This window comes from Protopterus annectens, chromosome 14.part0 (assembly GCF_019279795.1).
Source record: "Protopterus annectens isolate FY-2018-M chromosome 14.part0, PAN1.0, whole genome shotgun sequence".
Taxonomy (NCBI): domain Eukaryota; kingdom Metazoa; phylum Chordata; order Ceratodontiformes; family Protopteridae; genus Protopterus; species Protopterus annectens.
Window position 1 is genome coordinate 873,747,410 of NC_056748.1, and position 17,820 is coordinate 873,765,229.

At 44.5% G+C, this 17,820-nt stretch overlaps 1 protein-coding gene across 1 annotated transcript in view; it reads left to right on the forward strand.

Annotated features, from left to right (window-relative positions):
- Nucleotides 1–17,820, forward strand: part of TNKS2 (tankyrase 2) — a gene marked incomplete in the record, with an annotated part of 1,900,381 nt that overhangs the window by 1,576,601 nt on the left and 305,960 nt on the right. The window contains 2 exon segments of the mRNA XM_044056654.1: nt 2,670–2,764; nt 2,925–2,999. Coding sequence (XP_043912589.1) covers nt 2,670–2,764; nt 2,925–2,999 — 170 coding nt within the window.

Below are 17,820 nucleotides of genomic sequence, written 5' to 3' on the forward strand. Positions count from 1 at the left end.
TAAACTCAGCCTCTCCACAGGCTATGTGCCCACAGAGTAGCGCACAACAACGGTTATTCCACTCCACAAAGTGGAGCCACAACGGACCCTGGGGACTATCGCCAATTAAGCCTGACTAGCTTGGTCTGCAAAGCTATGGAGCGCATCATCATGGATCTCATTAACAGAGACATTGGGAACCTCCAAACACTGGACCCTACCCAGTTCGGCTTTAAGGGCAGTTCATGCTGCCTAAACCTGGTGGACTTCTTTGAGACTGTTACCAAGGCTATAGACGAGGGAAAGGTGTTCCACACAGCCTACCTAGACCTCGCAAAGGCCTTCGACACCATTCCCCACTCAGGTATTATAGACAAGCTCACCAGCCTGAACATAAACCCCTATGTCACGAGATGGGTTGCCAACTGGCTCACAGACAGAACCCACATGGTAATAGTTGCCGGAGCTAGGTCTGACTCTAAACTGGTTACAAGTGGCGTTCCCCAGGGCTCAGTCCTAGGACCCCTCCTGTTCGGCATATACTTCTCAGTGATACGGGAAGCACAGGAGGACTGTGGCTGACCAAATTCGCAGATGACTGCAAACTAGGGGCTATAATTGACTCTCCAGCTGACACAGACATCCTCCAAAAGGGTTTCACTGAGACAGATACCTGGTGTCAAAACCAAGGCCTCAAGCTAAATGCCAAAAAGTGCATAGTCATCCCCTTTGGAAAAAACAAAGTACCCACAAACTATCACATAGGTGGTAGCCCCCGAAATACGGAAGACGTAATAAGGGATCTGGGGACCCAAGTAGATAGTAACTTCTCCTTTGATAATCACATTGCCAGAGTGGTTTGAAAATCCTTCTATGTGGCCCACCTAATCACAAAAGGGTTTGCATCCAGATCGAAAGAGGTCATTGGGTCCCTCTATGAATCACTCATCAGACGCATCATAGAGTACAGTGCCCCATTTGGGATGTACCTTACAAGAAACCTGCAACAACTGGAAAGACCACAGAAGTACCTCACCAAGAGGATCACTGGCCTCAAGCAGATGCCTTATGCAGATTGACTGAAGAAACTCCATCTGTACTCTGTTGCATACCGCCTACTCAGAGGTGATCTCTACCTGACATACAAGGCCATGTCCAACCCAGAATTGATGGACATGCTCCACCTAAAGAAAACCATATCCCCTCTAGCCACATGCTCCAGGGATCTAAACCTCACCACAACAATAAGTAGGATGTGCTGGAGGGATAGATTCCTGTCCCAGAGACTTCCCATGCTCTGGAACAAGATTCCAATCTACTTTAAGCAGAACTCCTCACTAACCCTCTTCAAAAGAACCTTGACGAGTGGATGGGAAACAGAAAGTTTACCCCAGGGATCACTTCAATGGCTCTGCTGGACAGAGGCACAGGGAACTAATCTTAGGGGGATGGGGGGGGGTGAAAGCCAACACATTCGGCTAGGCTTTATAAATGCCTTCGGGCAGATAGCCTAGTACATACCTATGAACCTATGGAACCATAGATATTACTAAAAAAGTATACATTTCACTCTTCACCCCAAACTATTTTTATAGGGGTAGTATTTAGGTTCTACATTTTAAACTGGATTTTATAAGTCGCAGTAACTATTAAGTTTGTAGTATTTTGTAAGATTTAAACATCTCAGCAACCACTCGAGCTACACACGTACTATCATCAGCACTTTATTCATCCTGCTAAGCACTTTCATATGAGGCTAAGCAGTTCTGCTTGTGCTGCTTGATTGCTGAGATATTTAAAAAAATGTAATATTTATGATAATATAAATAAATATGATTTGAATAACTATTAATTTGTCCTTACCAGCCCTACACAGAGGTTTAAATATTAATATAGCTGTGTTTGTCATTGTGTACGATTTAAGATTAAATCTTTTAATGCTTTGTATGCAGTATGGCTTTGGAATGCAAATACAAACAAGGAACATTTGACACCTACAGTTGTCGGTAGGATTTAACTGCAGAAGCACCTGGCTTTAATGAGTTAAACACATCTTGGACGTATGTATAGGCAATTGTAAATCTACCTGATTCTGACCCTTCAAGCCCTCATTGAAAGGTGTTAAAACTAGGTGTAGATCAGTCATGTCTGTGGGTGCTTACAATTTGGGATATCGAGGTTAAGTTGCCAAAGGTACTCTGGATCAACAGCCTAGTATTAATCTATGAAAGTACAAACCTTGGCATTGTGTATAAATGCCCAGTCATATCCAAGGGCTTGATATGCAAAGCCGTCCCATTGTATATCCATGCTTCTGGTGTGATGCAGTCAGCTGACCCTGCACTGCATACATCATGTGAGCACCTGTTAGCAGTAGTACTTACATTGTGTAGTGTGTGCACAGACACATACTACGCCCCCCCCCCCCCCAAAGCCAGCTCCAAGATGTGGCTGAGCAGCTTTTTGAACTTGGGATGCCTGGATCTACACTTGTGTGCCATTGGAGCTGACAGGAAAGATTTTCAGCTTTTAACATTTGAAATTAATTACTGGATGTATAGTTTCACTAGTTGAGTTTCTAATTATGGCATGACTTGTGTATAGTCATCTTTTAGGATGTGAATATTTTATTGAAGTATAACAGTTAAGATTTTGTTAATAAAACATGTTTTCTTTGTTTTGTTGATCAGGTCTTAATCCCTATTTGACAATAAACAGTACAAGTGGCACAATCTTAATTGACTTGTCTTCTGATGACAAAGAGTTCCAGTCTGTAGAGGAAGAGGTGTGTATCTTCTTATGTATATATGTGTACGTGTATGTATGTATGAAGATTAAAAAAAGTTTCAGAATGGGTTGACTTGCATTATAGTGCTAATGGAGTTTCATAGCAGAAATGTTTTGCTGAAATATACCTTTGCTGTTTTTTTTTCTTTGCTTAACAGATGCAGAGTACAGTGCGTGAGCACAGAGATGGGGGCCACGCAGGAGGTATCTTCAGCCGATACAACATAGTGAAGGTAATTGCATAGATAATAGTTTTATGATCTCTTCCTATCCTGTTTTAGCTCCCATTTTCCAGGTTGAGTTCACTGAACTCTCTCTCCAGGAATTAAAAAAATGCCTTTGTTAGAAGCAGCGTACACGCTTATCTGTCTGCTTCTCCCTGTCCAGATTGACACCTTGCACCAGTGTCCTCTGTATTTGCAGCTATTTATTGCATGAATCACTACTGCAGTATCATTCATAATGCTCTGGAATTAACTGCAAGTGGGTGTTTATCCCCCACAACAGGGCCGGTCTATTCCCCATGCTGATTGTGACAGAAAGACAGTCACTAGGTAGAGAGAGAGAGAAGACTGTGCTGCCATTTTTTTTAATTGCCACAACAAAGCAATCCATCATATTGGTCTCATCTAGGTGTTACGTACCTATATTGGGATGTTTTTTTAGTTAATATTATGTAACTGTTGGGAAATATTTTTATTTTCCCCCTTTTGTGATCTTGGAGATCTTTCTAAGGTTGATTGCATCCCTGAAAAACATCACCAGCAAATGTGCCTGTGGGTAACATATTCCACTGAAGAATTATCAACCTCACTGCCGGTCATGTTTTGGCAAGAGCAATGAAGTATTGTGCTGAGGGACTGCACAGTTTTCAAAAGTAGCGTTTTACTTCACAGAGCCAAAAACATTCATTTAACATAAGAATCTCCTGAATTTAGGCCAAAGAATTGCAATCTCTTCTTTGCTTATCAGCACCTTCTGCTAGTTGTTCTAGTAAGCATTAAGATCAGTCATCACCATAAAGTATAAACAAAACAAAGCTAGCGGTGAGTGATTATACTGGCAGAGAGCAGTGAGGCCTTAGTGATCCCATCAGCCTAGGGGAGTGCCTGAGAGCATTGGCTTTTCTGATTCCCAAATTTGTCCCCCCACCAAAAAAAAATCTCCACCATCCATTAATATTGCTTAGCAACTGTCATTGTCCTTTTGAAAGTCAGTACTTGGGTAGTGGCCTCATTTTTTTCTGGGTATCACTGTTGTTTTGGCCAAGACTTAGCTTAGCTGTGGTTCCTATCCATCTGCAAAAAGGTCAGCCCGAGGAGCTTATAACTTAGAGATTTTAGAGAGGCTGGTTTTGAGACTTCCGAGCGGATACGGAACCAGAGAAACCAGGAATCTGAATGGCAGAGAGAAGAGCAGAATCAGCGGAGGGGGCGACAGAATTGATGCAGAGCAGGAATTATTGAAATATGAGTATTGCTCATTTGGACAACTACTGTGATATGTGTGTACCGGCTGTTGTATTTAACTCTGCCGGGTGCTTTAAGTTAGTTACACTTCAGAAAATTTTGGAACTGGGTATGCAGACTTGTTGAGCAAAGGCATTAACTTTGTTCCTGACAGTGATATAAAGATTGAAAACTTTTTGGTGGATTTAAAGTTTTTTGTGCATAAACTGAATTTGAAACTTTTGTTTAATGGCAAAGACTGTGTGAACTATGGTGACTGTGTTCGGAGAAATAGCACGCTCAATCCTTCTTTGACTTTGCCTTTAATTTTATTTGAAAAACTATGCTTATTTGATTTAAGGAGAATGTTGAACGGCACTGATGGTAGGGTGTGTAGTACTTTAATCGACAGTGAAAAGTTGTTGTTATTAAAACTTAAGGATAGGAATACTCGTCCAATGAAACCTGACAAAGGTGGGGGGGTCGTTATGTATAGAACTGACTACTTTTACAAAATGTTTGAGTTTCTTAATCATCAGGAATATTATGAGGAGAGCTGTAGCTTACAGAAGAATTGATTTCTGGTTACAAAATCGACGTCTCTTTATACACCTATTTGTATACTAAGTTTCCCTGTATTCCCTCCATTTTTGGTATCCCAAAGGTTCACAGATCAACTACTGTCCCACCTATGAGGCCGATTAACTCGGGTACCTCTGAAACCCATTCCTTGGCTAAGTACATTGATCTTAAGGTAAAAGGCATTTTAGAGCAATATGAGCATTTGTGTCGAGATTCTTGAGATTTTCTTCTCAAAGTGGGTGGAGCAGAGTTTTCTGACAACTTAAGATCTGAAGTTGTTGCCTTCATTTGATCTTCAACCTCTGGTTTCCCGGACCCGGCACAGATCCAACTTGGCCGCATATCCAGCATCTGATCTGAGCTCAAAGCTCCTCCCCTACCCATAATGCCCCTGTCTCCTTCCTCCATTTAGATCTCGTGTGCTGCTCTATTGTCCGCATTGCGATCCATGCTCTCTGCTTATAAAGTTTGGATAAGTGTCTTTATATCTGTTAATTTTCTCATTTTTTTTCATATTATCCACTTCTCTATCTTTTCTACCTCCCCTCGTGCTAAGTCAGTGAAAAAAAAAACCTTCTCTTTCTATCCTATTCGTGTGCGAGTGTGTGTGTTAGGCCTTAGGTTAGGAGTATGTCCGATACACCTAAACCAGGCTTCCGAAAATGCATGGAGTGTGGCTACAAGCTGTCCCCAGCTGATGGCATCACTCTGTGTGTTGAGTGTCTTGGGGCAGCCCATCTGAACACCTCCTGATGTTCTTCGTGTTTCACTGTTGCAGTCATTACATTTGGGTAATCAGCTGGCAGGTTGCCCTCAGTCGGCCTGAATATCAAAGTCTTGGGTCCTGCGTCAGTTGCTGTCTTCTCTTCCATGACGTCAGGTCGTCAGAGGTATAAAATGTGCAGCTGATGTCATTTTCTTCACTCTTTCTTGCCGCATGGTGCCCGAAGCAGAAGCCGTTCGCAAGTGCCGGTAGGCCGACTCCTGAAATTTTCGCATTCGAGTTTCAGAACCAAAGTCTTCAATTAAAGCGAAGTACCCCCTTGGGGAAACTTTTTCTTGCTCCTTACCGATGTCAGTAAAAGTTAATAATTGCATTACTTGTGGGAAGGAAATACCTCATAAGGATTTTAATTTGTACTGTATTCCTTGCCTAGGCCCAGATCATAACGTGCTTTGCTATTGGTTTTGTGCTAGATTTAACCAATGCACTATTAAGCGTCTGTATGTCTTTGCTTCAGAATATTTTGGAAACAGATTTAATTACCCTGAAATGTCGTCGGATAGCAATCCGACTATTGGAGTTCACAAAAAACGCAAATAAAAGGACAGAGACAGACCATCTAGGTCCAAAACCTACGAAGCTTCTCCTAAGCCAGTCGCCGATTTGCCGGTACTCAGTGAGGCACTTTTGCAGCCCCTGATACCTGCTACTTTTGAGTCACAGGCCTCTACCGAGACCCATGCGGAGTCCGATATGCCACGCGATTCTCAGAGTATTGTACCCGCGGATGTCTCTCCCTCAGGTGGGTCCGGAGCCACTGAGCAGACACCGGCTTCTGAGGGTATTTTCAGGCTTCAACATTTCTATATAAAAGCAAAAACAACTTCTAAGGCTAAAAAAACGATGCATGAGCCACGTGCTCAGGCTCCTATGCCTAAAAAAACAGATAATCAAAATGGCTGAGGACTTAATTACCTTGATCAGGGGTTCCCATCTCCCTTCTGATAAGAGGCCTAGGTAAGACACTGATTATGAATCTTCAGATCAGGTTTCTATTTCTTCTGACTCCTCTTCTGATCAGGAATTTTCTATACCACCCTATGAGGATTCAGATGCAGAAAAATCTATCCCATCTGCATCTCCTCCTGAAGATTATTCTTTTGGAGAGATCTTGCATACTTTAACAGAAGATTTTCATTGGGAGAGTCAGGATTTCTCGGAATCAAAAAAAGAGACTTGGGGATTTCCTTCTTCCTCAGCATAGGCCTTTGGCTATACCTCCTGTATTGGACATTTTAGATGTTGTGTTTTTGGAATCTAGCATGGCTCCTGATTCCCTACCTCTGACTCGTAGTAAGCCAGACAGATATCACAGGGTTCCTGACTCCCACAACCTGCTGCTGATCCTGAAGCTATCTCACAGGGTCCCAAAGGTGTAAAGGCCTCAACAGCCACGAATCCTACCCCCTCTGATAGAGATTCCAGGGCGCTGGATAGATGGGGAAAGAAAGTTTATACGTCTACAACCTTGGCAATTAGGGCCTTAAACTGCCAGTTTCATATGCTTAAATATCAACAGCATGTTATGGGATTATTGAAACAGAAAATTATGTTGATTTCTAAATGTGTGGAAAACAAAAGAATTGCAGGAATTATTGCATGCAGCAGAACAGGTTGGAAAGCACACTTTGCAATGTGGTTTTGATTCCTAGGAGGCCTCTTGCAGGGCTGCAGTTACTGGATCTGTGATTAGAAGGCATGCCTGGCTCAAGGAGCAAAATCTGCCTGATCATGTTAAAGCTAAATTGTTGGATGCACCTTTACAGCATGATACTCTGGTAATAAGGCAGAAGAGGTTTTAAAGAAAATGGAAGACAAAGCTAAATCTATGCAAACTGTAAAAGATTTCTTACAAGTGCAGCCACCCAGATTCAGTAGACACTGGCCTACAAAAGAAATTGGTCCTTTCCTGTGTCCAACAGAGCCTCACAAGGCAAATCCATGCGCTCAAAAGGCTCTAGATACCAATCACAGGGTTCTTACAGGTCAAAGCAATGGGGTTGCCTCTACCACCAAATCTGGAGGAAACAAAGCACAACCCTACAGTAAGCAGTCTCAATGACTTCCCTCTGCCATCACCAAGCACTTATCTTTTGGCAGCCCCCTTGGGGGGCAAATTAGCACTTCATGCTCAAAATTTGGCAGTTAATAACCCAGGACAGGTGGGTATTAAACATAGTATCCCAGGGGTACAGATTTCATTTCCATACCTTGCCAATTCCAAACGGTTGGCCAGATCTGCCACAAAATCAATGGGCAGAGGCACAGAAACAAGTTGCGTCCCTCATGGATATGGGGGCTATTCAACCAGAACAGGAAAAAGGGCAAGGGGTTTATTCAAGACTGTTCCTGGTACCCAGAAAAGACAATGCATGGCATCCAATACTGGATTTATCGATTTTGAACACATTCTTGGACATCCCAAAATTCAAAATGCTGACTTTACAGCAGCTTCTGCCCATGCTGGGCAAGAATGCTTGGTTAGTGACTCTAGACTTAAAAGAGGCATACCTGCATATCCCAATAAGGGAATCATGCAGAAGATACCTCTGTTTCAAGGCTGGTTTCATGCATTACCAATTCTCTGCACTGCCCTTTGGCTTATCTACTGCGCCCAGGGTCTTTACAAAGTGCCTGGCACCAGTAATTTCATTCTGCATACAGAGAAGCATACAAAATCTATCCTTACTTGGACGACACTCTCATTCAAGCAGAAAACAAGGACATTCTTCTTCAGCATCTGGCATTTGTAAAAAGGCTTCTAACATGCCTAGGGTACACAATAAATGAAAATAAATCACAACTGGTACCCTCTCAAAAAAATTACATTCCTGGGTGCAAGCTTGAATACAACTGCCCAGATTGCTTACCTTACGCCAGACAAACAAAGGCAACTGACTATTTACTTCAAACAGATGGCAACAAAAACCCAGTTATCTGCAAGACAAATTCTGCAGGCTTTGGGGTTCATGGCATCCTGCATTCTACTAATTCCATATGCAAGACTGCATATGAGGAAACTACAGTGGTATCTAAAAAGTTTATGGAGTCAACATTGTCACAGTCTGGAAACAATGATCACTCTCATTCCCTGCCTACAACAGGAGTTTCTTTGGTGGGCAGAGACATGTCACCAGAACATGGGACAGTCTTTCACTCTCCCCCCTTCCTCCCAAACCCTAACTACAGATGCATCAGACTATGCTTGGGGAGCCCACCTGGTGGGGAGATGCATTCAGGTAATATGGAGCCAAAAACAAATGCATCTGCATATCAACCAGAAGATGTTAGCTGTTCAGAATGCCCTGACAGCCTTCAAGGATTTACTTCATCCAGGACAACTATTGATAAAGACTGACAATACCATGGTTATGTGGTACATAAACAAACGGGGGTACACATTACTACCCCCTTTACAGACTAACCATGGCATTGTGGGACACAGCCCTGACTTGCCAGATACATCTTCAAGCTCAATTCCTGCCAGGAAAACAAAATACTCTGGCAGACAATTAAAGCAGAAATCTTATGGACCCTCACGAGTGGAAACTGGACCCACAAGTCTTCAGCATGATAACAGAGAAATGGGGGAGTCCAGACAGATCTATTTGCCTCTCCCTAAAATTATCAACTGGACAAATTCTGCACAAGGACATATCACAGACAAGCATGGAAAGTGGATGCCCTGTCCTTCAGTTGGAAAAACCTATCAGTGTACGCCTTTCCTCCTCTGCCTCTTCTCCCCAAGGGCTTACTAAAGGTCAGACAGGAAAAACCCAAAATGATCCTAATTGCCCTGGACTGGCCTCGCCAGCACTGGTACCCAATTCTAAGTAATATGTCTCAACCCCCTCCTCTGTACTTGCCTCAAATATGTACACAGACAACTAAGATTTTACTTAAACAGGACCAAATCTCTAAGAAAGTCTGAGCAACTACTGGTGGCATTTGCTGCAGGATCAGAGGGGAAGGCTGTATCAAAGCAGACTGTTTCAAAGTGGGTAAGCCACTGTATTTGTTTCTGCTACTTGCATCTTGGTAAACCGGTACCCAAGGAAATCAGGTCACATTCCACCAGAGCTGCATCTACCTCAGCAACTTTTCTCAGAGGAGTTCCAACCAAAGACATTCTAGAAGCTGCTACTTGGAGCTCTGTTCATACATTTACAAAGCATTATCATTTGCCTCTCTTCTCTAAGTCCAGGGCAGGCTTTGCCACTGCAGTTCTGCAGGGCCTTATAGCCGCTTCTAATGCTATTTAGCTCCATCCTCCCATCCATAGCTTTGGGATTCTACCCAAATGTAATGACTGCAACAGTGAAACACGAAGAACATAGTACAGTTGTGTACACTTACCATAAATGTAGTTGTTCGAGTGTATTCACTGTTGCAGTCCGGGTTACCCACCCGCCATCCCCCTTTTCTCTAGAACTTCTCTTTCTTTCGCTATATTCTACAGCATTTGTGGTGTATTTGCTTTTAAGTTTATGTTGTTACAATTGCATTTTTTTTTTTTTTGCTCCCCATTTGGGGAGCACCTGACATCTGGGGCAAGAAAATCTGAAGAAAATGGCATTGGCTGCATGTCTTATACCCCTGACGACCTGACGTCATGGAAGAGGAGACAGCAACCAACGCAGGACCCAAGGCTTTGATATTCAGGCCAACTGAAAGCAACCTGCCAGCAGATTACCCAAATGTAATGACTGCAACAGTGAATACACTCGAACATCTACATTTATGGTAAGTGTACACAACTGTACTTTCCATCTGTACTGGGTTTAATCCCCAGGCACTGATGGACAGGAGAAATAAGCTAATTTTGAGGGGCCTACTTTCCCCCTCCTACTACCGGGGCATAAGCCTCTTCTGCCCCGGCTTCTGCTTTGGTCTCTGCCCTGGCCTCTGGGACTCAAACTCCCGCTAAGAGGTCCGGGGACGGCGACAAGTCAGACAAATCTGCCAAGTCTAAGGACCAGGCCAGAAAGCGATCCCCAGAGTGCTCTGCTTTGGCGGGCCCTCCTACTAAAGTTAGGTTGGCTCCAAGCCCGGAGTCTCCCTGGCTCCGTTCCCCTTGGTTCTCTCCGCAGCTGGAGGAGCTTTGGACCCATTTGCCAGCACAGCCTTCCCCTCACCGCCCCTCTAGGCCGGTGTTGGTGGCCTCCTCTTCTCGCTCCACCCACAGCCTTTCTGAAACAGAGGTGGATAGGATGATGTGGAAGTTTATCCGTGCCCAGTTTCAGTTGAGAGTCCTGCCTGCACCTTCTCCCTCCAGAGCTGGGGACACGCAGTCAGCATTTATCCCAATTGCTTCTTCTCCGATCCGACCACCAGTTTCAGAGCCCTTGGATCTGAGGACACTTTGCATCAAGGGGTCAGCTCCGATGGTACCTTGTACCTTGACTCTGGTGTATTCATTCCCCATAACTGACCCGGGGTTGCTTCTTTCTTCTGCCCTCCCCCTCGACCATAGTGACTAGGGACACCTCCCTACTGGGATGGGGGAGGGGCACTGCTCAGGAAGGACAGTCCAAGGCACGTGGCCCCCCCCTACGAAACCAGATTGCATGTCAGCGTCCTGGAAATGAGGGTGGTGCTTCTAGCGCTGCAGGCTGTCCATGCCCCAGGGATGATTGCTCTCCATATGGACAATATGTCTGTGGGTCTTGTACAACCAGGTCTTACACTCTATGTTGTGAAGCCATGAGAGTGTGGGAGTGGGCGATATCCAACGTCCGTTTTCCGGTGGCAATGCACATTCCAGGGAGGTCCAGTATTCTAGTGGACAGGCTCAGCGGGTGTATTCTGATGCCTTAGAAGTGGTCTCTGAATCCTTCAGTGGCAAAACAGATCTTTCTCAAGTGGGGTCAGCCTTGCTGCAATCTCTTCACTTCTCCTTCCAACACGAAATGCAGAAAGTTCTTTGCTCTGAACCCCCCACCAAGGGAAGCCCTGAGATGCTCTGATTCATGCTTGGCCCTCTGGTCTCCTGTATGCTTATCCTCCTCTTCCCTTGATTCCAAAATTCCTTCAGAAAGCTCGCAGGCTGGGGAGTTAGTTATCCTCATTGCCCCATTCTGGCCTTGTCAAGTCTGGTTCCCCTCTCTTGGTTTCATTTGGTGGCTCCACCATGGACGTTGGATCCAGTCCCAGATCTTATTTCTCATCCTTCAGGGATCCCCCATCCAGATCTAGGCAGTCTGAAGCTCACTGCTTGGCTGCTCCAGTTCCCATGATAGTCAGGACTCTCTGCTTATCCTCACCTTACAAAAGGATCCTGGTGGCAGCTCATAAATCTTCCACCAGAAAGGTGTACTCCCAACAAATGGAAAAATTTTTTGATTTAGGCCTCGCAGCGTGCCATAGATCCCTTCACTGCCCTGGTCTCGGCGGTGTTGGAATTTTTGGCAGGGATCTTTCAGCAAGGTGCTAGTTCTTCTACAGTCAAGTTTCAACTTGCAGCGATTTCTAATTTCCATGTCAGTGATAATATGGATTCCTTAGCATCCTCTAAGCTTTGTAAAGCCTTCTTAAAAGGCACCTTTCTTACTCGGCCTCCATTGAAGGACCCTGTGCTGCCATGGGATCTTAGGTTAGTTTTGCAAGCTCTTGTTTCACCCCCTTTTGAGCCTGCAGCCTCTGTGGATCTGCAGTTTCTATCCTGGAAGACAAGCTTCCTGGTTGCTGTTACTTCTACCAAGAAGGTCTAAGACCCTCAAGCCTCTTTATATGGTCTTTGACAAGGACAGGGTATCTTTGTGTACTAACCCATCTTTTCTTCCTAAGGTAGTTTCAGAGTCCACTATATCAGGTAATTAATATCCCAGTCTTTTTTACAAACATTCAAAACAAGGGAGAATATAAATTGCACTTGCTGGATGTGCACAGACAGTTACTTGCACAGGACTAAATCCTTTCACAAGTCTGACAAGCTTTCATTTCCTATTCTAGCCCCTTTTTGGGGAAACCAATATCTGAGGTCACCATCACCCACTGGATTTCCCAGTGTATTATTCTAGCATAATCTGTTAAGGGATTATCCCCGCCAGGTCATGTGAAGGCACACTCCACCAGAACTATGGCAACTTCAGCGGCCCCCTGGACCAGAGTTTTGATAGATATCTGTTCTGCAGCCACGTAGGCTTCATCTCATAACCTCATTTCGCAAGTTGGACATCATATCCAGGAATTAGGGCATCCTTTGGCTCTGCCACATCCTTCCATGAGGGCCTCCTAGGTGTTTAGTAGCTGGGGACTCTGTACCACAGGTTAAAGACCACAACTTCAGGTAAAGAAGTTATGTACTCACCATAACGTTCCATCTGAGTTGTTCATTTGTCTTCAGCTGTCCCTCCCTTCTTCCCCCTGCCTTGTATAGACTGTGTGGTAGTTTGACAAGTAGAGGATGTGGTCACCTCCTGCATGCCTCTTGCTCTTTCTTTTTTGCATATGCAGATGCCTAGTTTGAGATAAAGCGTTGGGTCGGGTGAGGGAGTTAGTTGGGCAGCAAACTCGATCTAAAGGGAGGAAGGAGACAGGAGCATTGTGGGTAGGGGAGGAGCTTTGAGCTCAGATCAGATGATGGATATGCAGCCAAGTTGGATCCATGCTGGATCCAGGAACCCACAGGTTGAAGACAAATGAAGAACAACTCCTCAGATGGAACGTTAGGATAAATACATGATTTTTTTTTTTAAACAATTGACATTGTTAATCTATTTAGTGTTATTCCCCACGATGTGGGACTCAAATGGTTCACTGAATTTTTGCATGAAACAGGATTGTTTAGTAACATTGTGTTAACAAACATTTTTGTGTACATTAATGGGCAGTAATTTCATCAAAACAAGGGTGTGGCAGTGTGGGCCTCTTGTGACCCGTTATTTGCCAATGTGGTACTTTTACAATGGGAGAAGAAATACCCATTTGAAAAATTTGTACCTGTTCCCTGGAAATTATACTTGCGATTTTTGGATGACATCTTTATAGCATGGGACTGTAATGAAAACGAGGCCCATGAGTTTTATTATTTGAACAACACTACAGATTTTTTTTGGAGTTTACCTATCAAATTCTTCTGTGTAAGCTGTAGTAGCTGATTCATAGCATTTATAAGTGTTTGCTGTACCTGTTTCTGCCTGTTTTGTGAAAAAAAAAAGAAAAAAAGAAAAAATATCTCTTGTTTTTCCTGCTTTACTAGTTTAGTCCAGTTTCAGAGTTGCTGATTCCTGGGCTTTGGTTGTAGTTCCTGTGTACTGTTTCCTTGCCTTATTTGGGGGAAGGGAAGCTACCTTGCTTTCCTGCTTTACTAGTTTAGTCCAGTTTCAGAGTTGCTGATTCCTGGGCTTTGGTTGTAGTTCCTGTGTATTGTTTCCTTGCCTTATTTGGGGAAGGAAGCTACCTTGCTTACCAGTGGGAGTGGGAAGCATTGAGCTGCCTTTGTCCAGTTTTGTGAGGTTTCAGCCAGTAACTAGTAGTTTATTGGTCGTTTTGGGCCAGTTTCTAGCTTTTCCAGCCCCTGGTATAAAACACGCTAAGCGTTAAGCTGATTTAAGCGGAGCTGCCACTGTTGCACACTAGGGCAGTGCCGGTTAAGCAGGTTTAAACTATTCGGGCTACCTAAAGTCCACTCTTCAAATTTTCCCTTAAAACTACCTTCCTCGAACTATACTACTGATCAAATCAGCGTATCCTATAACTAAAAGATCAACTCTACTTGACTCCAAGTAGACTATTCTCTATCTATTAAACCTATCACTTGCTCCTACAGTACTTATTACCTTGATACGGCACTCTTGTCATATATAGTACCCCAAAAAGGCAACCCCCCATTTCTCGGTCACCCACGTCCCGCGGAATCTTTTTAAAGTTTTTCGTCTACCCTTCTAGCATGTCGAGGGATCAGTTGCTAGTGTCCTCTCCTGCTCAGCTGGTGAACCTGGGAATATTGAGGCAATGTTTCAATTGCCTCATGTACACAGACAACCCTTTCCTCCTCCCACAAAACACAAATACATGCGAGAGATGCAACTATACGGCCAAACTGGAGGCTGAGCTCTCTCAACATAGGACTGGCAAGACCAGTCAGGAGGAGAAGGTTACCACACACACTATAGACCCAGTCTCACATAGTACCATTACAACCTCAAATCATACACATAAACACACAAAGACATACTCGGAGGCTCTGATCAAAAATCTACCAAAACAGCAGAGGCCACCAAAGCAGACACCCAAACAACCACCACCTCAGAACACAACACCGCAACACATAGACCTCACAGTCAGAGTGTCAAACAGTCACAGCCCTTAAGGCCAAACACAATGCCAGACACACTAGTCATTGGTGACTCCATAGTCAGACACACTGATGTCCCCCTCACCAGACTGAGTAAGGAGAAGGTCACAGTAAGCTGCCTGTCGGGCGCTAGAATCCGCCACATAACGCAAGCACTCAGGTCTCTCAACAGCAGGTACAAATATGACTCAGTCATTGTCCACGCTGGTGTAAACGACCTGAGACGTACCTCCTTGGACTACATGAAAAGAGACATTGAGGAGCTCTCTGATTATGTAGCCCAGGCAGGTATGACCCTGACCTTGAGCAGTATCCTACCTTCACCAAGAATGATGCCACAATACAGAGATAAGATGATCAGCTTTAACAATTGGCTTAAACACTGGTGTCATTCAAAGGGGATCCAGTATCTGTCTGCCTGGGATGACATGCTGGACAAGCCACGCTGCCATGAGGGACGGCTTGCACCTGTCACCCCTGGGATTCCGGATATTGGCAAAGGCTCTTGCCACCCCCATAGTGCCTTTTTTAGGCAAGGCTCAGATTCTAAGCCTACCACCCTAGAACACAAAAAAGGAAAAAAACTAAGGGTAATGCTGCTCAATGCCAGAAGTCTAAATCTCAAAATGCACGCACTCGAGGCCCTTCTCAGTATGGAGAACATCGATGTTTGTGCTGTGACAGAAACCTGGTTCAAGGCTCCTGAGAGCACCCCAGCGCTATCAGGTTTTACCTCATATCATGCGTTCCGGCCCCAAAATCCGGACAATACCAAGAAAGGAGGGGGGGTATCCATATTCATCAAGGACACCCACACCTCAAGACTGGTGGCAACGCACGATGCATCGGAGACCATCCAGGTGCAATTAACCATAGGCAAGACTGCTCTGCAAATTGTAGCATGTTACAGGCCACCCTCACAAACTCAGGAAACTCACATGGCCTTCCTGAAAACACTAGAGGGATAAATGTATCACCAAACACCATCATACTAGGTGACTTCAATTACCCTAATATAGACTGGGAACACTACTCAAGCCCAAACACCCTAGCCCAAAAGTTCCTGGAATTCATAAACTCAAATGCCATGGAACAACTAGTCACCATCCCCACAAGAGGAGATAACATACTTGATCTCATCATCACGAACATGGGAGCACAATGTTCAACACTGGAAGTATACCCCTCACTGGTGAGATCAGATCACAAACTAATCTCGCTGGAGGTCCTCATCCCACCCCACCTGAAATAAAAAGACCACAGTAAAGAACTTCTCAAAAGCCGACTTCACACTTCTAAAGACTAGTGTGGTCTCCTTTCAGGCCCCGAGCCATGGAAAACAATACTCAAGCCGCTGAATCACTTACAAACGCCTTCTACCAGCACCTGCAGGACTGCATGGATAAGGCAATCCCAAGCAAAACAAAGACTCTTTGTACCAAAGGCAAGCGTCCAGTCTGGTGGACCCCAGCCATAAACAAACTCTACAACAAAAGGAGGAAGCTACTACAAGATAGAGCAAAATCCTTAAAAGGTAAGACACCCTTGATCACTATAAGTAAAAACTAAGAGCTCTCATAAAATCATCCAAAGCAAATTTCGAGAGAAAAATAGCTAAAGACTCAAAAGACAATCATAAGGCCTTCTTTAGCTATGTTAGAAACCTAGGAGGAAACTCCCAGATATGCTCAGAACTAGTTCAAAATGATGTGAAGATTACTGATCCTACAGACATTGCCAACATACTGGCTGACAGGTTCAGTGCAAACTTCTCCCCAAAAGGAGAGATATCTATACCAAATGAGTGCAGCCCCCAAACATCTCCAGCCCAAGTGAGAACTGCTCTCTCCAAAGCAAAAACACAGCATCCATGGGACCCGATGGTGTCCCGGCTGTGTGCTCCACGAACTCAATGAGGAATTAAACCCACAGCTAGGACAGCTGTTTAATCAAAGTCTTACCTCTGGATACGTACCCAGGAGTGGCGCACTGCAACTGTGGTCCCACTTCACAAAGGCGGTGCCTCCACAGACCCTGGAAATTACCGGCCCATTAGCTTGACAAGCCTTATCTGCAAAGCCATGGAGAGGATCATAATGGACCTCGTAAATAGAGACATAGGAATTTGCAGACTTTGGATCCAACCCAGTTTGGCTTTGTCAAAGGCAGATCATGCCTTTTAAACTTGGTTAACTTTTGAAACAGTCACCAAAGCCATTGATGAGGGAAAGGCAGTCCATACAGCCTACCTCGATCTGGCTAAGGCCTTGATACAATACCCCACTCGGGTATCATTGAAAAACTCATCAGCTTAAATGTTAACCCATACATCACAAGATGGGTTGCAAACTGGCTGAGTGACAGAACCCACAGGGTCAGAGTTGCTGGCGCCATGTCAGACTCAAAGCCTGTCACAAGTGGTGTCCCACAGGGCTCAGTCCTGGGCCCACTCTTGTTTGGCATCTACTTTTGCGAAGTACACGGAGAAACAGGAGGGTTATGGCTGACAAAGTTTGCAGATGACTGCAAACTGGCGCCATAGTAGAAAACACATCTGACACAGATATCCTTCAGAAGGGTCTCACAGAAACGGATAACTGGTGCCAGAGCCACGGCCTAAAGTTAAATGCCAAAAAATGCATAGTCATACCCTTCGGGAAAAACAAGGTTACCCCTAGCTACCAAATAGGTGGCAATCCACTGAGCACAGAAGAAGTTATCAGGGACCTGGGCACCCAGGTTGATAGTAGTCTGTCATTCGACACCCATGTAGCTAAAGTAGTTAGGAAGTCCTTCTACATTGCCCACCTTATCATGAAGGGATTCTCATCTAGATCAAGGGAGGTCATAGTCTCCCTTTACTCATCACTCATCAGACCAATGATTGAGTACAATGCCCCATTCGGAATGTATCTGACCCGACACTTGCAGCAGCTGGAGAG